Consider the following 22,532-nt stretch of genomic DNA (forward strand, 5'->3'; position numbering starts at 1 on the left):
GTATGAAATAGGTGCAGTAGGGTGCATACAGTATACAAACGAGAAATGGACAGCTCAGTATATTGTTATACAAGGATACACCTGTGTGATCACCACCCAGATCAAGACGAAGAACCTTTTCCGTCATCCCAGGAAGTTCCCTTGTGCCCTTTCCCAGTCAGTAATGCCCTCCTTCTGCCAGGTAACCACTACTCTGACTTCTGTTACTTTTGGATCATTTGCCTCTTACTAACTTTCGTATAAATGGAATCAAACAAGATGTACTCTTTTGAGTCGGACTTCCTTTGCTCAACATAGCATATGAGAGATTCATCCGTGTTGTTGTATGTATCGGTAGTTCAGCCTTTTTATTGCTGGGTAGGATTCCACTGTATTACTGTACTGCAGTTTATGTGTTCCCTTTCTGTTGGACTACATACCTTCTTTAGTCTTTCAGTTTATGTTTGTCGAATAAGTATGTGAATATTCAATCTGATACGAGCATCTCCCTAGACCTATCAGCTTGTCCTAATTTCCCTCATCCTTTAAACCCTAATTCCAGTCCTTCAGACATATGGTCTTCCCTGTCTCTTGTGGAATCTGCACTAGCCTCCCTCTTTTCTAAACCCCTGTGATAGAGGGAGGCTGACCCCAGGCCTGTGGAAGTGGCCTTTGAGCCCTAGTGACCCATTTTATTTATTCTTTCAGCAGATGTTTATTGAATGCCCGTTATATGTTTTACACTGTCCCAGGTATTGAGAATTGAGCAGTGAACAAAGAGATAAAACTTCCAAAATATCCTGTCTTCGTGGGGTTTACATTTCAGTGCATGCAACCAGCCCTGCCCTCTGTCTTTTGGACCCTGATACCAGAAGAATCTTAGTCTTGCCTAGGCTCCTCTGTCTCCTGGGATTTTGTAGGAGCTTGGTGGCAGTGGCTCTTGCCACCTTGACAGGGCCTCTCCAGGGCTTTCTTGGGCTTTCGTCTCCCTTCTCTGCTGCTGCTGCTGCTTGGCAGTGAAAGGGTTTTTCAAGATTGGTCCTTCCTTCCACTATCCAGGAGTCTGATTCCCTCTGTGAGAGGAGAGAATTAATCTCCAACTTTCCATGCCTGTAAGGTGAGTGACCTCTGTTTTGTCAGCGCTTGCCAATCTGTCCTCTAATTCCCAGCCAGGGTAATGGAGACATGACTTTGTGCTAAAGCAAACCACCAGCTCTCCTAGTGCGGATTCTGTCCCGATCCAGGCAGCTCAGAGAGGATCTCCTCACAGGTGCTCAGGCACCTGGGGGCTACAGAGGTGTTGGTACCTGAGCAGCTTTGGTCTTGAACGGTGATTGGCAGATTCAAGGAGGGAAGATGCCCTGCCATCGTATACTCCTTAACCACCATCCATGCCAGTGGGGCGGCTGCTTCTGAAATAGGTTTCTATCCTCAGGCTCCTAAGAGCACATGAGAGGCTGTGAACACCCCAGTGAGGAGGAAGGGTCAGGAAACAGGGGTCTTGGAAGGTGAAGGCCAGGGAACTCAAGACTGCAGCTGGCACAGTGGCCCGTGCCTGAATGATCTGTGGACTCTGGGGGCTTAGTTCTGTCGCCCTTTGGGAAGGGCGCCTGTGAGCGGGTGGGATAAATTCTCAGCGTCCCTGGCTAATGGGTGACACGCCTCAGACTTGATAGTTCTGTAAAACTGTTTCTTCCAAAGCCTGCAAGGATGTTGGTTTGGGGAAGAAAGCCAGCCAGCCCAGAGAATCCCGGGAGCCTGACAGGCCTTTTTCTCTGCGATTCTTTCTTGCAGGCAGCCCGAGGCAGCCTGTCTCTTTGTTAACAGAGTGACAGCAATGTGACACCATGGAAATAATTACTAACAAATCACGGTGCTGACTGCAAACAGCTCTCTGTCTTCAGAGGCATGTCAGGGTGCATTAGAGCAGGACTGGAGGAGCGGCACGAGGGGGCTGAGAAGCAGCCTGTGCTCAGACGCTCTCCTCTTCTTCCCCCACCCTGACCCCTTGCTGCTCTGTCTGACTTTCCTGCTCGTGGCCTTTCCCCACTAGGTCAGCTAAGGGACCCGCTGGATAAGTGGCATGTGGCTATTCCCGCTTCCTCTGGGCAGGTAGCTAGGACTCCCGTCTTTGCTAAGGAACACCTGGGTAGTGGTAAGATCCAGGAGTTTTTCCGTTACCGGGCCCCCAAAAGGCGGAAGGATGCTCCATTTTTTATTTACTCGCTGCCAGTTGGGACCAGCTTCGCCTTCTGGTGGTTTTGGGGTGATAGTATTTGTGCCAACTGGACCCAGAATCTGGGGGAAGCCTTGTGTTTCAGTGTTGGCTCAGCTCCCTTCCCCGACAGCCCTGGATTTTTCCTCGATTGCCACAGTCAGTTTTGGGTGAGTCGACTCTGTCCATTCCCTCTTGGTTAGCAGAGTGAGTGCTCTGACTGTCAGGGCTGTAAATAAGGTTCTTGGTGTGTGTGTCTGGAGGCAGCCGGGTTGGGTGGGGAAAGGAGTGGAAGGACAGGCAGCGCTCCGATGGCTCCCTCGCTTGCCCCCCTCCCCTCTCATACAATATTTATCCAGGGATGGGAGTCAGATGCAGCGACCTCAGGGTCACCCAGTTAAATAGCTTCTGAACCTCCCTGCATTCTAATTGCTGCAGTTGTCCTTTGCTCTGGAGGCTTCTCCTCCCCATTGTCTGCTGAGGCACACACTAATGGCTCTCCTCCCTGGCCCTGCTGGGAGGCATCTGTGGGGTGGGGGTGTGTGTGGAGGGAGGGAGAGGGCTCATTGCTACCTCCCTTTCCCCGGGGATAAGGGAATCTAGGGCCTATTAACAAGCGGCTTTAGCTAGGAGGAGCACAGCCCCCTGCGCCCCTGCTGCCACCTCCCCAAAGCTGGCTGGAGAAGGAGGCCCAGGTGGCGGGTCTGGTTGACGGGCCAAGGGGCTTCCCCCATCTGCAGTCGGCTGAGCAGAGCTGTGGGACTCGTGGCTCCTCTACAAGGGGACAGACCCTTGAGTACGTGGCTGAGGAGCATCATCCTGTGTTCCCACGGTCCCACATTCATGGTTTAGAGACGTCCAGTGAGTGGGATTTCCTGCTGGAATAGACTGCATTTTGCTCAGAGATTGGCCAGACGCAAAAGTCTTCCAAAATCAACCCCCGGAGGTTGATTTAGATGATTGATGATGGTAGCAGGTGTGCTGCATTTGGTGATTTAAGAGTGGCACGTGCCACACGTCTTCACCAGGACCTCCCTGTAAATGTCAGTTACCACCCACTTCAGCTCTTCTCTTCTGAGAAATACCATTGGAAACTGCCATCGAAGGCACTAAGCACTGTGTATCCTGGAAGAATATTCCAGCAGGAGCCTAAAGTTAGCCCCTGTTGAGAGTTGCTCGGGGCCCAGTAAGTACTGTGCTGGGGACTGTGGGGACTGCCAGGTGATCAGGGCAGAAGGAGCAGCACATGCAAAACTAATTGCAGACTAAGTAATAAGTACGGTAGAGCATGAGAACACTACCAAGAAGGTTCAAAATGAATGCCATGAGAACCCAGGGCAGCATAGTAGAGAGACTGAATGGGTAGTAGTTTTAGCAGGAAACTTAAAAAAAATAAAACGTTAGAGAAAGCCCAATATTACAAAACATAAAAGTTGAGCTCTTCTGGTTGAAGCTGGGGCACGGCCCTGCCCATTCTTCCTCCTCCTCCTCCCCCAGTCCACAGAGTAGCCCGATGTCCCTCCTAGAACCCTAGAGCTCCATGGAGCATGGTTTAAAATGCCCACCAGAAGTGTGACTGTGTAGGCTAGGTGTTACACATCCTGAAGGGGTCAGGGGAGCTGGGATCAGGGCAGAGGAGATCAGCCAGGGGTAAGGGGAACAGCTGTGTCCTGGAAGCAGAGGTCAGACTGCATCCCAGATCCTGAATGCTTGCAGGATGCTCTCCTCAGAGCCTCCAGAGGGCATTGTAGGCCACACAAAGGCAGCCCAGGCAAAGGGTCAAGATGGCCATAGGCCAGGGGGAGCCTCTGGTGGGGGATGAATGAGGTATCTTGAAGACCACTCAGACTGCTACGGAGTGCCTGAGCCAAAAAGAGAATAGCTCACCAGCCAAGACACTGACCAGAGTACCCTGGAAACCTGTCACCTGCTGAATCTCCTCCCCGGACCCTACTCCCTGCTGCCTGCTGGGGCCTCTGCCATTCCACCTGGGAAAGAGGGCTGGCCGGCCCTGGTGGCCGCTCCAGCACTTTCCGCAGCCGCGACAGGTGGGGTACTGTGCCCTTTCCCTGGAAGAATTGCAGCGGGAGGGACTCCAGAGAGGCACTGGTCTTACTGTTTCACCAGAGGGGCTGGCGAGATACACAGTATTTGGTTTTGTGGCGCTGGGGAGGTGCATGTTAGGCTGTTCCCCAGGGTGTTTGTGGCTCTTGTGTGCTTTGTGTGGTTATTTCTGTGGGCTCCGTGTGGGAGAAATGGGAGTAGAGACAGGTGGCAGGTGGGCCACAAAGCGGTGGAGCAGGGAGGTGCTCTGTACATATACGGTGCCTTTTGGAGGCTTCAAGCACCTGCTTGCCAATGGGGATTTGAGGTTGGTTTTCTCTGGGAGTACGGGCAGCTTGGCCTGCGGGGCGTCCCTCTGCAGAACGCAGAAACCGCCTGCGTTCTGGTTTCTGTTTGGGAACTCTCCAGTGCAGCATGTCTGGGAACACTTCCAGCTGTGCTGCCAGACCCAGACGCAGGTGACGGCCTTTCGTCTGTACCATAGGGAAACCAAGAGGAAATTAAATGTCATTTGCCCCCTGCACAGCAGGTCGCTGCCAGATCAGACAGTGCTGATCAGAGCTGTGCGGAGAGCACCCGAGGGAAGGCTTGTGCCTGCAGCCGTGCCCTCTGGGCTGTGGAGACTCCCAGGTGACGGCCTGGCTCAGGCCCAGGGCTTTCTCTGCCAGGCTGGGTTCACCCTGGCTGAGGCCCAGCCCTGTGCTACATGGCAGCTGTGGCCCATGCCAGGCCAGAGGTGCATGTGTACCAGTGGGAGGGGGGGGAGGGGCAGGGCAGGGCAGGGCCTGGCAATAGAGGACACACAGGAGCCAGTGAGGTGATCAGCCCCTGCTCAGAGAAGCTGTGTGGTATTGTGGAAAGAACAGGACCTTTAGGATTGAAAGAGACCTGGGTTTGAGTCCTGGCTCCATTACCTACGAGTTGTAGGACCTTGGGAAAGTCACATTACCACTCTCAACCTCCATTTCCTCATCTATGAAAGGGAGCGTATAACACGCTCTGGCTTCTGACATCTGTTGGGGAAGTAGCTTCTTGTTGGGACTGGTGCCTGAGTTTCCTCACCCCACCTCCCCTAGATCTGGAAAGATGGCCTGGAGCCCCTTGTACCTCCTGGGGCCTCAAGTGTAGTGAGTTGGCTGAAGTTGATGGGAAGTGGGCCGGGGAGTGAGTCTGGCTGGGGCCGCACCGCTGGTACTCTCTCCCAGCGCGAGGCCTTTCCCTCTTGTCCTCCTAGTCCTCTCAACCAAGCATCCCAAGACCTTTATGAGATGAGCACGGGTGATAGTGGCCACCCTCTTAATTGGGGGGCTCAGCTGGCTCCCTCCAGCCTCATACTTGCACTCCCCTTCCTGTTTGGGAGGACCTCAGGGCTCGTCCCAGCCCCTCCCTTGCCTTGAGTCCTAGTGGCGGGGCGTAGTTCTTGGCTCTGCAGTGACATTTATTAACAGGGCTTTGGGAAGAGATGTTTTAATACTGTGAGTGTTCTCCCTAGAAAACTCCCCACCCCCACCTCACCCCCATCTGAGGCATGGCTGCTGGTAGTGAAATTCATTAGTGTTCCCTGACAGGCAGTGGCGACAGAGGCGCTCGCTGTCTGCTTCCCGCTCCCTCGCTCTCGTGCTCCTGCCTCACGCACACTGATATTTAAAGCTGATGGGCTGCATATAGACTTCTTGTACCATGACAAGTTTGGGGAGGGGGATGGGGGAGGAAGAGACAGACAAGGAGCCAGCTGTCACGCTGGTATTTCAAACAGTACTCTCTCCTGACCCTTTGCAGGCTCCAGCAAGTGTATCATCTTTCTGAAGCTGGTGGTTGGAATTGTAACCTGCAGCCGTCCCAGAGGATAGGGGCAAGTGTGGGGGCAAAGTGGGCTGAGAAGTCGGCAGTGCGTTCTCCCAAGGCTGTGGGCAGGAGGAGAGTGCAGGGACAGAGAGAGTGAGTGAGTGAGAGAGAGAGAGAGAGAGAGAGTGAGAGAGAGAGAGAGAGAGAGAGAGAGAGAGAGAGAGAGTGTGTGTGTGTGTGTGTGTGTGTGTGTGTGATAGCAAAGGGGATTGAAGCTCAGTCTCTGTAAGTGCTCCTCAGCATTGCCCTCCCATCCCCAGGAATGAAGTGACCCTTTTGCTGTAGTCTCTCCTGGAGTGATCATTATAGTTGATGCTGTGGTTATCTTCTAGGTGGTCCTGAAAGCTCCCTGAGTATAGGAATCAGGTTTGATTGGCCTCTACTCCTTGGGCGTCCTGGGTCTCAGTGATACCCATAAATATGTGGTATCAATTCAGGCAGAAAGTTCTCCCACTTTGTGTCTCAGACTGGGGCCTTGGCTTTTGTTCCCTCCTATTTGTGTGCTGATTTTTTGGATTTGGAGAATGAGTACCAAGGTGCTTCTCTATCCACAGCTCCTCCCCTCACCCCCAAGCTTCTTGGAATTCATTTTGGCAACTGTTGAATGGTTCTGGGACCTCCCTACTCTGTCATCCCCAGAAAACTTCTCTAGAATCCTTTTCCTGACCGAGGCACTGTCTTCTCAATGCAGGTGGCCTGGAAGCATCTCCAAAGGCAGGTTTGGCCTCAGCTAACCTCCTTACAGCCAGAATCCCTTCTATAAGTGCTTATTTATAAAGTATGTTTCCCTTGGCCGGCTCGTTTAACCTTCACAGAGCAGGGCATGGAGGTGATGTAGCTTGCCCAGGGACACATGTTCACTTGACCAAGTTGTCTCTTAGTGCGGCAGAGCCATGTGCCTGGTGGGGCTTCTACTGTGCTCTCCTTCCCCCCGCCCCCATCAGGGGCTCTTCTAGCTCCAGGGTCTGCATGGGGGAAGTGATTTGGGAACAGACCTGACTCCTCCACTCCCTGCTCTTTTAGCCTTGTCAGTGCTGTCAGTGCTCCCATTGGCTTCTTCCATTTCAGCACAGCTGTGTCTGTGTGTGTGTGTCTGTGGGACAGAGAGGGGTTACTGGCCATCTCCTGGTGGAGGGTGGAGCCAGAATCCTTTTCTCTCTGTAGACTGAAGTGTATTCTTGAACTGTCCAGGATCATCTTTGATGTGCTCACCTCCTGTAACCCCCATTGCCCTCATCCTTCCCCCACACCCTACACACTATCCTGTAGGCTTCTAGCAGGGGTTGCTGGTGCAGGGCAGCGCCTTTCTCTCCCTTCGTGTCCTTGCCAGTCCTGCCCTGGTGGAAAGCACTGAGCATTCGGCCCGCGGGGGGCAGCCAGGCTGTATCTTCTGCCATGGTGCGTCTTGCAGGTGAGATGGAAACTGACTGGCTTTGATAAGTACGAGACTTGAGCATTAATTTTTTATACATCAGCAGTGGCCAAGTGAGTGAATTCAATTATGAGTCTGCCTCTCTCCATCCTCCTCCCCCCAGTGTGGTGGTTCAGAGCAGAGACTAAGGAACCTGTTGAAATGAGAAACCCCTATTTCCTTGTTTGACCCCCTCACTAATTCGGGTTAAATTGCTCCGCGATTGCAATGGTGACACATGGTGCCTGCCTGTGTTTGTATAAGAGGATGCAGTGGGGGTGGAAGGACCAATTTGTGCAGAGATAAAAGGTGTCACAGGCAGATAACTAACGTCCCAGCCCCGTGCCTGCTCTCATTGTAGCTCAGTTGGCTCCGTGGAGAAGCCCAGCCGTCCCCTCTTCCTTCCTTCCCTCCCCTTGCTCGTATTTTACCTCGACGCCACGGCGTAATGATGCCCTGCGTAGTGGGGGAGGAGATAGGCACCTCTGGCTGACAGCCCTTCCTGATAACCAAATTCCAGCCCATCCATCACCAGCTACTCTCCTCAACTTGAGGAAAAGTGATCGTGAAAGGCGGGCCGTTTATCACCCAGGGTCTGTTTATCTCCTCTGGGTAGGGGAACGGAAATAGGAGAGACAAAGAGCTGCGTCCCCAGCTAAGTGCTGCCTCGGCTGGGGTAGCCTGCCGGAGCTGGATGCAGAATCACGTCATGCTGACTGGGGAGGCTCTGACTAGTAGGACTCCCAGACTGGGACCCAGGGGAAGGGGACCTTTCCTGAGGTTCAGTCCTGGGAGTTGGAGACAAGCCTAGGAGGTGTGGTGGTTCTGAGATGCAGGACAGCCAGTGACAGCATTCTTTGGGAAGGTTTGTATCAGAATGAGCAAGTGTGGAGCCCCTCGTGGAAACCAGTCCAACCCCCCTCATAGGTGACCCCTCGGCAGGAGCTCCCATCTGACTGGTCAGCTGGGTCTGCTGCTTCCGCCTTCCCCAGGCTGGGCCTTCCATGCCTCCGTGCTCCAAGGTGACTTTGAAGAAGACAGGGCCTCTCTCCCTGCTCTTGGCCTCTGCACCTCAACACTCCCCTTTTTTTGCGTATCAGGTGGCACAAAATAGTTTGCCCTCTGAAGGCGAGCAGTATGTGCGTTTGAGTACCAGGACTGAAAGCCTACATCACTCCGAGATCTGGGTCCCACAGCTTTTCCAGAGAGGCAGAGAGGGATCAAATATGGCCTCCAGTTCAGCTGACTTCCTCCTCTTCAAGGGCTTGAGAGTGACCTGCATCTCCCCAGTTTAGAGTTTTCCCTAAGACTTGCAGAGAGAGAAGCACAGAAGGAAGAGTGTCCGTGACCTCTGCCAGAACTGGTGCCTGCTCTCCTGCTGGTCCTGGCTCTTGGTGTCTGCCAGTCTGTTTGTCAGACCTCCATGGATGCTGCTGGCCCCATCGACTCAAGCCTAGTAGTTCTAGCAGAGCCCCCCAGCTCTACTTCACCCAGTCTTCAAACCTGAGCTCTTGCTAACAGTGGCTTCATCCCGCCCATACCCATTAGCAAGGGTGAAGTTCCCTTAATGAGCTAGTCCCCTGCCTTGGCTGGCGCTGAGCTGGTCACACCTGTTTGCCATCAGGGCTGTCTGGACCTAGCCCAAGTGCTGGGCTGCAGGTGGTAGGGCTGGATGAGGGGCTCCTTTTGCTCTGTGCTGTATGGGCGGGGGGCTGTTTCTTACACCTCTATTCCTCCCATACTGTTCTTTCTACGTAGGAGAGGGCTTTCTTTGCTTTTTTTGTTATTTAGCGGGAGTAATAAAGGAACTTGAGGAGCACCATATCTTTTCTAATGCCCCCCTGGATGGAGCAGCAGGGAGTCAGTCAAGCATCAGCAAGAGGGTTTCACAGTGGGTTCTGATGACCCTAAGGGGCCAGTGTGGTAAGAGCAGGGCCACATGGTAAACGCCAAAGGCAGAGCCCCTCTCTGGCCTTAGGCCCCATAGTATTTGGAAAGCAATCATATCCCTTGGTTTAGAGCCCACAGGCAGGACTGGGGTTGGTGGTGGGGGTTTGCTTCCTTAAAGAGGGCCCTTTGCATTCACGAAGCTGAAGGAAGTTTTGATTTGGTTGAAAAAAAATCCCATTCCTTTTTATGGCCTGGACATAATTGGCTCTTTTCTATTGGCCATCAGTGATGTCATTCCGACCCTCATAAAGAAGGGGAAATCACACCTGTGGACTTGGTGCATAAAATTTCATTGGGCAGCAGTAATAAGCATGGCCAGATGATGTTTGGGCAGTTGAGGAGCTCTGTGCCCAGTGATCCCAGCTGCCTGGAGACCTGGGCACCATAAACCTGCCTGCACGTTCATGCCCGTAGGCTAGTCCAGGGCCCACTGCCAGTGGCTCTTTTCCTGGGATCAGTATCTGGTAGGAACTCACAGCATTCAGGCCCTTTGTGCCAGGGTGACTTTTGCCTTTTTCTTTTCCAAATTGGTGGAACCATGTACCCACTGGTACCCACTGACCCTAGCCTTAGGCTCCTAAGAACCGTGGACCCAGGTGTGACCTTGAGCACTGACCACCATGCTGCCTGACCCTCTAAAGTCCCAGGCCTTGCCTTCCCAGGGACTGCAAAGACTGCATCTATATGATTGATGCCTTGTGTAGTCAGAAGACTTAGATCCCATTTCTAGTTCTGCCCTTGGCTTGTTGTCTGATTAAGCAAATCCTTTTTCTTCTCTGGGCATCAGTTTCCTCTTTTATGAAGGGATGACAACTTCTCTAACCTACCTTCCTCACAGGGTTTCTCTTGGTGCTCTCTAAGCTGGGCTAGGGTTCTGTCATAGAAATGTGTAGCTGTCTTCCCACGAGGCACCTGGGAGTTCAAGTTCTGGCATACGGCTCTGTGTCTCTTGTGAAGATAGGCCTGGGTCCTGCTATAACTGTACTGCTTGTATCTTGAAGTCCCATAGTTAGGACCTCCCGTTAGCTGGAGGACTCAACAACCTGAATGCCTGTGAGTCTGCAAACAACATGTGTACCTGCAAGTGACCAGGGCCCTGAGTGAGAATGATGGTCCCGCCTCCCTCTGCTTCAGTCAGCCAGGGGGCCCAGGCAGCACTGTGGATGCGGCTGAGCCATATCTGAAGCTGAGTCTCCAGCCTGACAATCTGTCTAGTCTGTCCTCAGTGCGGCCACTCTGGTATAGGTCCTCCACCAAGAGAAACAGGCAGGATCCTACTGAGCTAGACCCTTCCTACCTGGGTAGAGAAGCCTACAGCTGATATCTGCCTTTGAAATCCTGCTGAAGAGGGAGCCCTTCCCTCTCCCAGGACCAGCCAGCCAAAAGCACTCCTGGCCTGTGTCAACTAAAAGAATCAGAGGGTGCTGGGCTTGGCTAAGGGAGAGTATGATAGATGACCCAGGACCCTTGCCTTTTGCTGGCCAGTCCCCTAACCTGCTCCTTTGCAGATTCTGGTGCTTCTGGTAGCCCCCTTCACTCACAGGTCTTAATATGATTCTTCAAAAATAGCTGAGGGGCTTCCCTGGTGGCGCAGTGGTTGAGAGTCCGCCTGCCGATGCAGGGGACGTGGGTTCGTGCCCCGGTCCGGGAAGATCCCACATGCCGCGGAGCGGCTGGGCCCGTGAGCCATGGCCGCTGAGCCTGCGTGTCCGGAGCCTGTGCTCCGCAACGGGAGAGGCCACAACAGTGAGAGGCCCGCGTACCGCAAAAAAAAATAGCTGACCTGAGCAAGCATTTGACAAATACCAAGGATAAGGAACATGAAAGAAAAATTGAAGGGAATAAGAAAATTATCCAGACATTACCGTTCTGCTTCTTAGGCAACCACATTCCAGTTCCTAAAGCTACCTTTCATCTTTCAAAATCTTGCCTCATTTCCTTACAATCTTGGTCCTTGGTTCCCCCATGGGGACATCCTACATGGATACCCCTTCGTCATCTTGGCCTCAGCCAGAATCTCCCTCCCAGGAAGTTGACTGGTTGTAGTTCATGTCACTGTGCCACCTGGGTGTTGAGAGGAACCTTCCCTTGGAAAGGTGTCTCAGGTCTTAGAAAAGTAAATCCTTAACTCTACCACCTGAAACATGGGCACTGACTTCCAACTAGTGTCTGTCACATAACTGAAGCGTAGTGGATGGAAGGCTGACTGCCCTAACGCTTTCTAGGGTAGAAACAAGTCATTTCGACTGGATTCGTTTTGCCAAGCCTCCTGAAAAAGGAGTTTGTACTTGTGATCTCCACTTTCTTATCTCTTCTCACTCTTCAGCACGTCGCCTGCTGCCTTCTGTCCCCACCAGCCCACCGATGCCAAATTCATTGGGTTTTTCTCAGCTCTATCTTGCTTGACCACTCTGGCATTTGACACTAATGACCTGCTTTTTAAGCTCAAAAATCAGTTATAAATATTCCAGAAAGGGTAAGCCTGCTTTCATCATCATTTAGGTTGACCACAGGTGATGTGAAGTGGGGTCCAAAGAGCATGTGTGACCTTGGCTATCTGATACCCTGAAAAAGGTCCAGGAGCCTTGCCCTCTGGACACGGAGTGGGTTGGGTGAGTCCCGACTCATGGTACATTATCTCCTACAGAATTCTCAAAGGAGCTGAGGCTGTGCGACCTGGAGAAGGGAACTCTGAGGAAGCTCCCTAGGCTCAGATCTTGGGAGGGTTCTGCAAGGAAGAGATAGAAGTCTCATTCTCTGTAGTTTCTAAAGACATTTCTCAGACTCATGGGTAGAAGTTACAAGAGACAGATTTTAGTTTAGTATTAAGGAAGGCTGTTCTGAGAATTGAAGGAATCCAAAATTAGAGCCGACTGCTGTGTGTAGTAGTGAGTTCCTTGTCTGTGTTGATGGTCTGGTAGGGGTGGCCTGGTTTCATTTTAGCTCAACAAAACTTATGAGACATTAGCCTGGGCTCTCTGCTCATCTCATTCCACACTCTTCCCAGGTGATCTCGTCTACTCTTATGGCTTTAATTTTACTTAAATTACATTAATGACTTGGCAATTTATATCTCCGGTCCCGACCTGTCTTTAAAACTGGATATCCATCTGCCTCTTAGACATCGTCCCCACTGCCAAATGTCTCCTAGGCACCTCAGACTCAACAGATGTTGAGTGCTTAGTGCACGTCAGGTGTATATCTAAAGCTGCATTCCCAAACTCATGCCTTCATCCTGTGGGGTGGTAGGGGCGAGGCAGTGGGAGCAGTGTACCCTGGTTTAGGGAGACACTGTATGAAGAAAATTTAAAAACAATAATGAAATTGACTAAATGCTGGTCTGCTTCATCCATTAGATATGCTCTCTGCGCCCCTAACTTTGTCTTTGTACCTGTCTCAGTGAGTAGCATGAAGCAAGCCAAGCCACACACCTCTGAATTGGGTTCTACTGCTTTCTCTTATTGGGCCCCATGTCCCATTTGGTCACCAAGGCTTCCTTTATATCTTTTCCTGTTGCTGGCTCGCTGTCTCTATGGCTAGTGTCTAGTCTCCTGGCTACTACTCAGCCTTTTTAATGTATTGTTTTTGTTGCCCCCAGAACAGTCTTTGTAAATCACAACTCTTCTGAGTCTCTCTATTGCCTGTGGCCAACTCCTCTCAGCAAGAAAACTCCGTGATCTTCCCCAGCTGATATTTCTAGTATCCTCCACCATCCTTCCATGTACCCCAGTGCTGCAACTTAAGGCTTTTTTGTAAAGTTTATTTATTTTTGGCTGCCTTGGGTCTTCGTTGCTGCGCGTGGGCTTTCTCTAATTGTGGGGAGCGGGGGCTACTCTTCGTTGTGGCGAGCGGGGGCTACTCTTCGTTGCGGTGCGCGGGCTTCTCGCTGTGATGGCTTCTCTTGTTGAGGAGCACGGGCTCAAGGCGTGCGGGCTTCAGTAGTTGTGGCTTGTGGGCTCTAGAGCGCAGACTCGGTAGTTGTGGCGCGTGGGCTTAGCTGCTCCATGGCATGTGGGATCTTCCCGAACCAGGGCTTGAACCCGTGTCCCCTGCATTGTCAGGCGGATTCTTAACCACTGCGCCACCAGGGAAGTGCCAACTTAAGGCTTTTTATCTATTTCTTTTATTATGCATTCCATTGAACAAACTGTGAGCCCCTATGTGGAGGAGTTCAGTCTTACTTTTTGAGGCCTAAGTGACTGTTATTGTAAAACATCAGTGTTTGGCTGAATGGATTTGTGTCGGCAAAACGGCATCATCAGCTGGAAGGGGAGGTAATTTATAAATTATGATTTAAAGAAAAAACAAGAACAGGTTCTTGGTTTAGATTCTGACTTCTTTTTAGCCCTCTGTATGGTCTCTTCTCTATCACAGAAAGCCTATTGCTTGAGACTTAGGTGTGAGCTGAAGCCCCTGCCCAACTATCTCTAAATCACATGCTCTTCCTCTCTCTCCTCCTATCTTACATCTCTGCCTCTCTGTGTAACAAGATGGCGACAATATCCTGGTGCATTGGAAAGAACATAGGCTTTGGAGTGAGACAGACCCGGGTTCAGTTCTTGGCACTATCATGTTTTAGCTGTGGACTCTTAGGTAACCCCTCTGAATCTTTGCCTCATCTATAATATATACAGATCTACCCACCTCACGGCATCTCTCTGAATTAACGTGAGAATGTAAGTAAGACACTTAGCATGTTGTGGGCCATCAGAAAGCAGTGCGGCTGATGTCATTTTGAATAGAGTCTCCAGGTTCTCACAGTTGGATCTGAGGGCTGCATCTGGAGCCCAGTGTCCAGAGTGCTGGAGGTGGGGTGCCTTTCTTGGGTGGGGTAGGACCCACGGCTAGTGGGTTAGCGTTTGAGGTCACTTTGTCTTATAGACTTTATTGGATTTCCTGTTTTAAGACTCCGTACCTGGTACATGGGTGCTCAACTTGTTCTCTCCTCCCTTTCTTCAGGCTCCCGGGCCAGTGCCAGTACTTGGGCTTGCCAGTGGCAGATTACTTCAAGCAGTGGATTAATCTGAAAAAGGTACTGTGTCTGAGTCCCGCTCCATCCTTCCTCTGGTTCTCCTTTGCCTCAGACCACCCCCCTCTCTTTCTTTCTTTTCTCATTGCTGTTTTCATCTTGTTGTTCTCATCTCTTTTCTTTTCTTCTCTTTTCTCAATACCCTTCCCTAGCTAATGTGTGCTGGAAGGTTGTGGTTATTTCTGGGAGTGGGGAGCTGCTTGGGGGACCAGGCTGCTGGGTGGAGTTTGACACTGCCCTCCTTGGTGTTAACCCAGATGTGCAGAGAAGTCCCGATTAAGGGTAGTTTCCAGGTTCTTGCTTGGAGCTCTACCTCTGGGCTGAGCTGCATTGCCTCTGGGAGGGAGGTGGTCCTAGCTCAGCCTCTGGGAAAGTATCATGAGTGATCATGAGTGTGGCCTCTGAGCCTCCTGACTGGCCCTGGTATCTCCTTCGGGTTGGGAGGTAGAGGTGGTTCAGGCGGGCTTTGGTCCTGTCTAGCCCCAGCCGAGCTTGCTCATGTGAGAAGGGCTGTGGACACTAGAGCCCACTTCCGTTTGAGCATGGGGGAAGAGACTGGCACTCATGCAGCACTAAGCACCTGGGGAGTGGGCGCTGAGGCTGTGGGCTGGGAGGGACCCTGTGTAGCTAGGAAAGTGGGCCTGGCAGAGAATGAATCACCCAGAAAACTGTACTCTCCTAGTGTGTGCTGTCCTTCCTAGGTAAGCACAAGAAGGGAGGTGTAGGAATAGACACTGCAGACCCCTGCTCTGATAGGATCCTGGCTCTAGGAGGCCCAGGCCACTAGGGAGACTGACTCCCATTAATCCCTGTGATGTAAGGGCAACAGACCTGGGGCAGCCCCAGGAACCCCATGCCGTTCAGTGCCTCCCAGGAAGCTGAGCAAAGGGAGAACACACCAGAGGTCAGAGTAGTGGCTCCCGGGGGGCCCAGAGAAGGGAGAGGTCGTTGGAGGCTCCGGCTGGTATCGTGGGGATTTGGGTCTTGAACTGGGCATTCAAGGGAGGTGGGATTTGGATCTGAGGAGGAGAGGGGGCTTCGAGGCAGGGGGAGCAGCCTGCCTTTGGTGTGTGTGAGGGCTGGAGCTAAGTGAGCATTTGGAGGAGCACTGGAAGACAATGACCTTGGACTTTGTTCCGTACGTCTCAGGGCAGCCGCTCTCTGTGGCAGTGTTTGTGAACTCCTTTGCTTTTCCCTGGTGTACGGGTCCTTTGCCCTCTGGCTTGTCTGTGCTTCGACCCCTCCCCACCTCTCCCGATGATCTCCCTTGCAGCTGAACAACAGCTGCTTACTACCTCCCAGCTTTGGCTGAGGAGGCCAGGCTCTGTCCTACCTTCAGGCCTTGGCCTATAGCCTTCCCTCTGAAGTGCCCCCAGTCATCTTCATCGGCCTTATTCCCTCTCCTTGACGATTCAGCTCAGGTCTCACCTCCACTGAGAAGCTTTGCAGTCGAACTCTTGCCGTGAGGCTCCTTGCCACTCTGGATATCAGTGATCTTCGAGGGTTGAAACTGAGTCTGTGTGTTTCCTTGCAGACGTGTCCATCCGAAGCACAAAGACTGAGTCTGGTTCCTCTCTGTGTCCCCGGTGGCCAGATCAAGGCTAGGTGCAGAGTGTGTGCTCAGTGAACAATTGCTGGCTGGCTGACTGATCTCTGAGAGCTGGCTCCAGAGAGGCCCTCTCACGCGGGCCTTGGCAGGGCTACGCGTGCGGGTGTGGCCAGGCCTGTGCTCCTGGAAGACGGCGTGCCAGCTGTCAGAGTGCATCTGAGGCTGCTTGCTGGCCTCGGCAAATGCAATGTGAAGGCCCCACCAAGCGAGGCAGGCGCTGACCATGAACAATTGCTCTGTGAAGTTCACTAGACTTTTTGGTGTATGGATAACTCCCTGCCTCTAGCTTCTTTGGCAGAGAGGCAGGAAAGCAGCTGACCCGTGTGATAACATTGCCACTTGGGACCACCTCGGTGCTGCTGGCAGTGGAGGCGGCTGTGCTGAGCCTGCTCAGCTTGCCTGTCTGCCAGACTGTGCTGGGCCATGGAGCGGGGAGTGGGTACCAGGGGAAACTGAGGACTCTGTGATCGCCTCTTGGGAGGTAGACGGAGCAGGTCTAAGAAAAACCAGAGGTCTCACCCCTTCCTCTCTGCCCTGCAGCCACATGGTGTTCCAGCTGTGCTTAAGGGCCCAGCAGGAAAGATGACTGAACTCCAGTCCTTGCCAGCAGCCATGCAAGACAGGGAGGCTGCAGGGCCCCAGAGGTCCAGGCACATGGCAATCTTTCTGATCTTAATACTGCGTGACTCAGGGCAGGTTGCACAAAGATTCCTGCACCCTTTAAAAGAGCAGTGATAAAAGCTAAGCCAGAGAGGCCATTTCCAGGGTTGTGGGAGTACCATGTAAAAGCCTCATTCCTGCCTTCTGTCCCCACGTGGGACCAGGCCCTGGCTGTCTACAGGCTCCTCTCCCATCCTTGATCTTACTTTGTCCTACCCCCTTCCCTTCCTGTCCTCTCCTCTCAACCCCCCAGCAGGGCTTTGCCCCATGAAAAGAATGGGGAGGGTCCTGGTCTGCTTGGCCACCTAGACGTGCTGAGTGAGTACCTGGGACTGAGGTTACAACGGTCTGCACTGACTGACTAAGGCTTCCAGTCTGAGAAGAGGCAGAATGTTATCTTTCAGATGCCCTTTCCTGTCCAGAGGCGGTGTGGGCTGCGTCAGGGAAGGACAACTTTTCTAGGGCCAGGTTTCCACATCTCCCGTCTCCACCTACTTTCCTTGTAGCAGAGAGGCGCAAGCCAGTGTTTGCTGACATTTGGAATGTCATTGAATGATCTATACTCTCATTGAACTGTCAGCTTAGAGAGGACTTGGGGCCCTGCTTCCAGCGGCTTCCAGGAGGTCAGAGCTGTCACTGAGGGGCCAGAAGAGTACACACACACACACACACACACACACATACATATACGTGTACCCATGTGAATGAATACACTCAAGCGAGCATACCCAAAACTGTATGTATGTATCCATACTTGGATACATGTGTGTACACATATTCACCTGCAGAAACATCTGAAAATATACACAGACACGAATGTGTTTATATATACATATTCATAAAATGTAAGGGCACATGCACATATATAAACATACACATCTGCATCAATAAGCAAAATATTTTTGAGCGCCTTCCATGTTCCAGGTACTGTGCTGGGCCCTGGGGATATAACAGAAGAGATGGATGTTAAACAAACAATTTCAATTGTGTTATAACACGAAAAAGTTCAGACTCATGGAATCACATCACAAGGGGACCTGACTTAGTGGGGTGGAGGGAGGAAGGGAGTCTAAGCTGAGACCTGAGGGATGAGCAGGAATTGGCTAAGCAGAGAACCACACGTGGCAAGGCCCTGGGGTGAAGAGAAGCCTGGCAGCTTCATGAAAGTAGAATGTAAGTTCTCTGGGGGCCAAAGAACTTGTCTCTTCTGTTTACTCTTCTGTCTTCATCACTTTGCATAGTTCCTGGCACACAGTAGATGTTTAATCATTATTTGTTGAATGAGTGACTACCTGAAGCACAGTGAAAGTGGGGAAGAGAGAAGGCTGACATAAGATGAAACTGGAGGGGAGTCTGTAGACCAGACTTTAGATTTTGATCTTTATCCTTAGGGCGAGGGGAAGCAATTAAAGGGTACTGAACATAGGAGAGGCATCATCTGATTTGCATTTTGAGAAAAGTCTCTCTGGCTGCAGTGTAGAGAGAGCTAGGAGTAGATATAGGGGACCAGTACTGGTTTTTCTTAATGGGGCAATAGTTGGCGTGTTGGGATGGGGCACATCATCATGTGGGCAACATTGCTGAACTTGCAGCATCCCCAGTCCCTGTTCATTGAAACCACTAGTGCACCTCTCCAAGTCACTGTGACAACTAAAAATGCCACCTCCCCCTCGTCAGACACATACTTTTCCGGTGGCCTGGATGTTGTGGGAGTGGAGGTACCGTCCCTGGTTGAGAACCAGAGAATTGGACCATTCCAAGTGAAAGATTATAGCTACTGGGATTAAGTTGTTAGCAGTGGAAATGCAGAGAAATTGACTGAATCTGAAGTGTTAAATGGTATAGTCAGTTCTGCTGTGATGCAACATATACCTCCCCCCAATCACCGTGCTATGGAAAGTTGTGCAATAAAAATGGGGTTAGGTGCACAGTACTCACAAACTTCATCAGCGACACATGAAAAAAGATGGGAATCTAATAAAATAAAAATTATGGGTAGCGTGATTTTACACGTATTAAATGGTTAAGAAATACATAAATACTATGATAAATATGGCATTTTACCTTGAAAAAAACTTGAAGTTTGCTTGTGGAAGTGGGCATGAGAAGGGTTGTAGCTTGTGAGTAATTGTGAAGTGGCAGAAAGAGAATTCTCTGAAATGAGAGATTGTAATCAGACGGTTGTGGCTTGTAGCACATGTGGTGATCCAGGTAGCTGGTATATGTTTGAGGTGTACGCATGTGTCATTTTGTTTATTCTTACACAGCTCTGTTCAGCTGGGTGTTTATCTTGTATTGCTTAAGGACAAAGTCTCACACGAATGCACAATGTGCGTTATGCTAAATCGTTCCCTAATACTTCAGTTGCCCTGGAACAAACTTGCTCTTTCAAAACGAGTGTTACAGCAGAATTGACTGTACAATAGATAGGAAATGGTGACTGACTGGCTGTGAGGGTTGAGGATGAAGGAGAAGACCATCATGACTCCCAAGGTTTATGATGTAAGCAACTGGGAGAGTTGGAATGCATTTACTGAGATAATGGAAGGAGGAGAAGTTTGGGGATTGGAAGAGAAGGTGAATTCAGTGTGGGACATGTTGAGTTTAGATGGCTTTGAGACATTCTTGTGAAGCTGTTGAGAAAGTATTTAAATATATAGGTCTGGGGCTCAGGGATAAGGTCAGGGTAAGAGATAACAGATTTGGGGGCATTATTGGTATGTGAATGATAATTGAAGCCATGGGAATGGCATGAATAAGATGAGAAGAAAAGAGAGCCTAGGACAGAACACTGGGAAATACCAATGTTTGATACATAGAGGAGGAAGAGTCAGAACTAGAGAAGGAGGAGGAGTGGTCACTAGTAGTAATATTTCTTATTTAATGATTGCATTTCATGCGCTAGATCTATTGTGTCCAGTATAGTTGCCATTAGCCACCTGTAGCAATAGAGCACTTGAAATGTAGCTGATATGACTGACGAACAAATTCTAAATTTTATTTAATTTTAATTAATTTAAATGAAAGTTAAAAACTTTCAGGAAGAACTTTTCAGTATATTTAGAACACACTGGATTGGTAAATCTGTATTTTCAACTGTTAATTGTTTAAAGTCTCAATACAGATCAGGTATCTCTGATGAAGATTTAGCATCTCAGTTGAGGTGTGTCATAAGTGTAAATTACACACTTAAGTATGAAAAAATACAAAATACCTCATTAATAATTTTTTTATACTGAGTCCCTGTTGAGATGGTAATCTTTGGATATACCAAATTAAATAAAACATATTCTTAAAATTAATTTCATCTGTTTCTTATTACTTGAGCTGGGCATTCAGTTCATAAATTGCTTACGTGGCTCACGGTATGTTTGCATTGGACAGTGCTGTGCCAGACACTGCACTCGTTATCTAACCCATTATCTAAGCTTCACAGCCCTGCACAGTAGTTACTATTATTTTCTGCATTTTAAGGTTGAGAAAACTGAGGCACAGAGTGATGATGAAATTTGCTCAGTGTCTTACTTTGGTACATGGCAGAGCTAGAACTTAAATTTAGTTTTGCCTGGCTCTGTGCTCGAGAGAGTAAACAGTAAAAAAGAGAGGGTAAAAGAATGATAGAAGAAGAGGTAGACCAGGAGAGTGTGATGCCGTAGACACCAAGAGTGTCTTCCAAAGAAAAGCACTGGTCTGCTCAGAGCGAGCCACATAACATAAAGACTGAAATATGAGGGCCAGACCTGGGCTCAGGGACCTTGGTGACTCTGGTAAAACCTCTGGATGGCATGATAGGGATAGGAGCCAAGTTGGAGTGAACTGGGGAGTAAATGAGGAGACAGAAATTTTAACTTTTTCAGAAATGTGGTTTTGAAGGAGAGAGAAAGGGTAAGGGCTGTGGTGGGGCAGCTGTGGAGTTGAGGCAGGTTTTGTGTTTTAAGGTGAAAGACATACGTGCTCGTTTGTATATTAGAGAAGGAAGGGTCGAAATATAGGAGTGAGAGAGGTCTCTGAGAAGGTGACAGGAGATGGTATGGAAAACCCAGGTTCTTGACACTGGCTGTCTTCAGGAGGACGGTCCCCTCTTCCGTCATTATGGGGTAAGGAGAGGTAGATGGGTGCAGACAGATGCAGGTAGGCTTGTGCATTTGGTGATGACAAGTAGTAGTTCCCATCCGAGGCTTTTGTTTTTCTCTGTGAAGTAGATCAGTCATTTGCTGATAACTAATAGAGGAGGGCTGGGAAGGTCTGCAGAAAGTGGAAAAGGATTGCTGTAGTTTTAGTAAAGAATAGCAATATGATCTTACTTGAGAAGTATAGTCGGATTTCTAGGCAGTGGTGCGGGTCCAGTTGACGTTGGTGACATTAATTCACAGTGGAACCTCTCTGTTCAGTTGTGTGGCTTCCCTTTAGCAAAGCTCAGCTGCCTGGCTGTGGGCATGCAGAAAGCAGACATTTAGATTCATACATAGTAGAGATTTTCCCAAGGGGTGTGATGAAAGGAACAAAGGAGTTGAAGATATTGTCAAGACAGTGGTTGCCAAGATGGAATGTGGGATTTAAGCTGGATGTTGAGGGAAATGAAGACAGCACGGGGCCTGACGGATATGGAAAAAGTAGAGAGGTCCCAGTAAGATGGGGAACAGGTATACCGGCTATAGTTGAGCATGCCAGATGAAAGGAGATAAGAGATTATGGTTGGAAAGTAGCATGTCTGAATTAGTGATTTCAGAGATGGGGCAGTTCTAAGTGTTGGCAGGCTCCAAGCTGTGCCCATGGGGGTGGGTAGCTAAGATTAGGAGGAGGAGAATGTTAGTGTAAATAAGAGGTCAAGAAATGGGTAGGTCCAAAAGGATGTGAGTATGTGGATATACACATGCACACATAGTACATATATATTCACTGCATACGCAGGACACATAGGTATAAATGTATGTATAAATGCATGCCTCCACATACACGATTCACGGACAGTCAGACCAAGCCATGCAAGTACGTGCACATACACTCACAAATGGTCTGGAATTCCCTCTGGTCCCTGGGCCTGTTTGGATGGGCTTTTGGGGAAGCAGGCAGGCAGCAGCCTTCGGAGGATTCTGAGTCAGTCCTGGCAGACAGGGCTCAGCCAGCCATGCTCGGAAGTTGTAGGGTTGGAGGTCACCTAGGATTTGACAGAGCCAGATGAACCAGGGTGTGAAGATTGCTGCTCCACTTTTCCTCTGCCATCTGTGCTATACGACCTGCTACAATATCTGCGTGCCCTGAAGGGGATGATGGGGTTGGGACCAGCTGTGAAAGGAGAGGAGACCTTCTTGGGTCTCTCCAAGAAGAATTTCTGTCTCCCCCTCCCCTGGGAGCCGACAGCAGGAGAAACTGCTGAAGGGAGGGTTGGTGTCTACGACTGAGTACGACTTTTCCTGACCTTGGAGTGTTCAGAGTCCCAATCAGCGCAGTAATAAATTAAGGGCTTATGGAGGAATAAATTCTCAGCCTTAATGAAGTTCTTTGCTGGGGGCCATAGGCAGGTCAGCAGGTCGGGATGGTGCAGAGTGGAGGCTCCAGCGAGTGGGCTGAGCTAGCTGGGAAGCCGTCTGGACTGAAAGTGTCTGGAACTCTGCTGGTCAGGTCACTATTTTGGAGCTGTGGGGATAGAGCTGCTCAAGTGATAGGCAGCCTGACAGAGGCTGGGACTCTTCATACAGTGGTGGCTGCATGGTGCCTGCCGCAGAGCCCCTTGATTGGGGCTATTTGGAGAAAACAAGAACAAAACAAA

The 22,532-nt window shown here is 50.4% G+C and overlaps 1 protein-coding gene across 10 annotated transcripts in view; it reads left to right on the forward strand.

Annotated features, from left to right (window-relative positions):
* Positions 1-22,532, forward strand: part of ERI3 (ERI1 exoribonuclease family member 3) — a 129,847-nt gene that overhangs the window by 53,511 nt on the left and 53,804 nt on the right. For 9 of the 10 annotated variants that reach the window (XR_004529236.2, XM_073790795.1, XM_019937934.3 and 6 more), the window contains one exon: positions 14,424-14,496. The exons of the other annotated variant lie outside the window; for it this stretch is intronic. Coding sequence is in view for 8 of the 9 variants with exons in the window: in XM_073790795.1 (XP_073646896.1) it covers positions 14,424-14,496 (73 nt within the window). In the remaining variant the exon portion in view is untranslated. The remainder of the gene's footprint in view (positions 1-14,423; positions 14,497-22,532) is intronic. 10 annotated transcript variants of the gene reach the window in all.

Source organism: Tursiops truncatus, chromosome 1 (genome assembly GCF_011762595.2).
Source record: "Tursiops truncatus isolate mTurTru1 chromosome 1, mTurTru1.mat.Y, whole genome shotgun sequence".
Taxonomy (NCBI): domain Eukaryota; kingdom Metazoa; phylum Chordata; class Mammalia; order Artiodactyla; family Delphinidae; genus Tursiops; species Tursiops truncatus.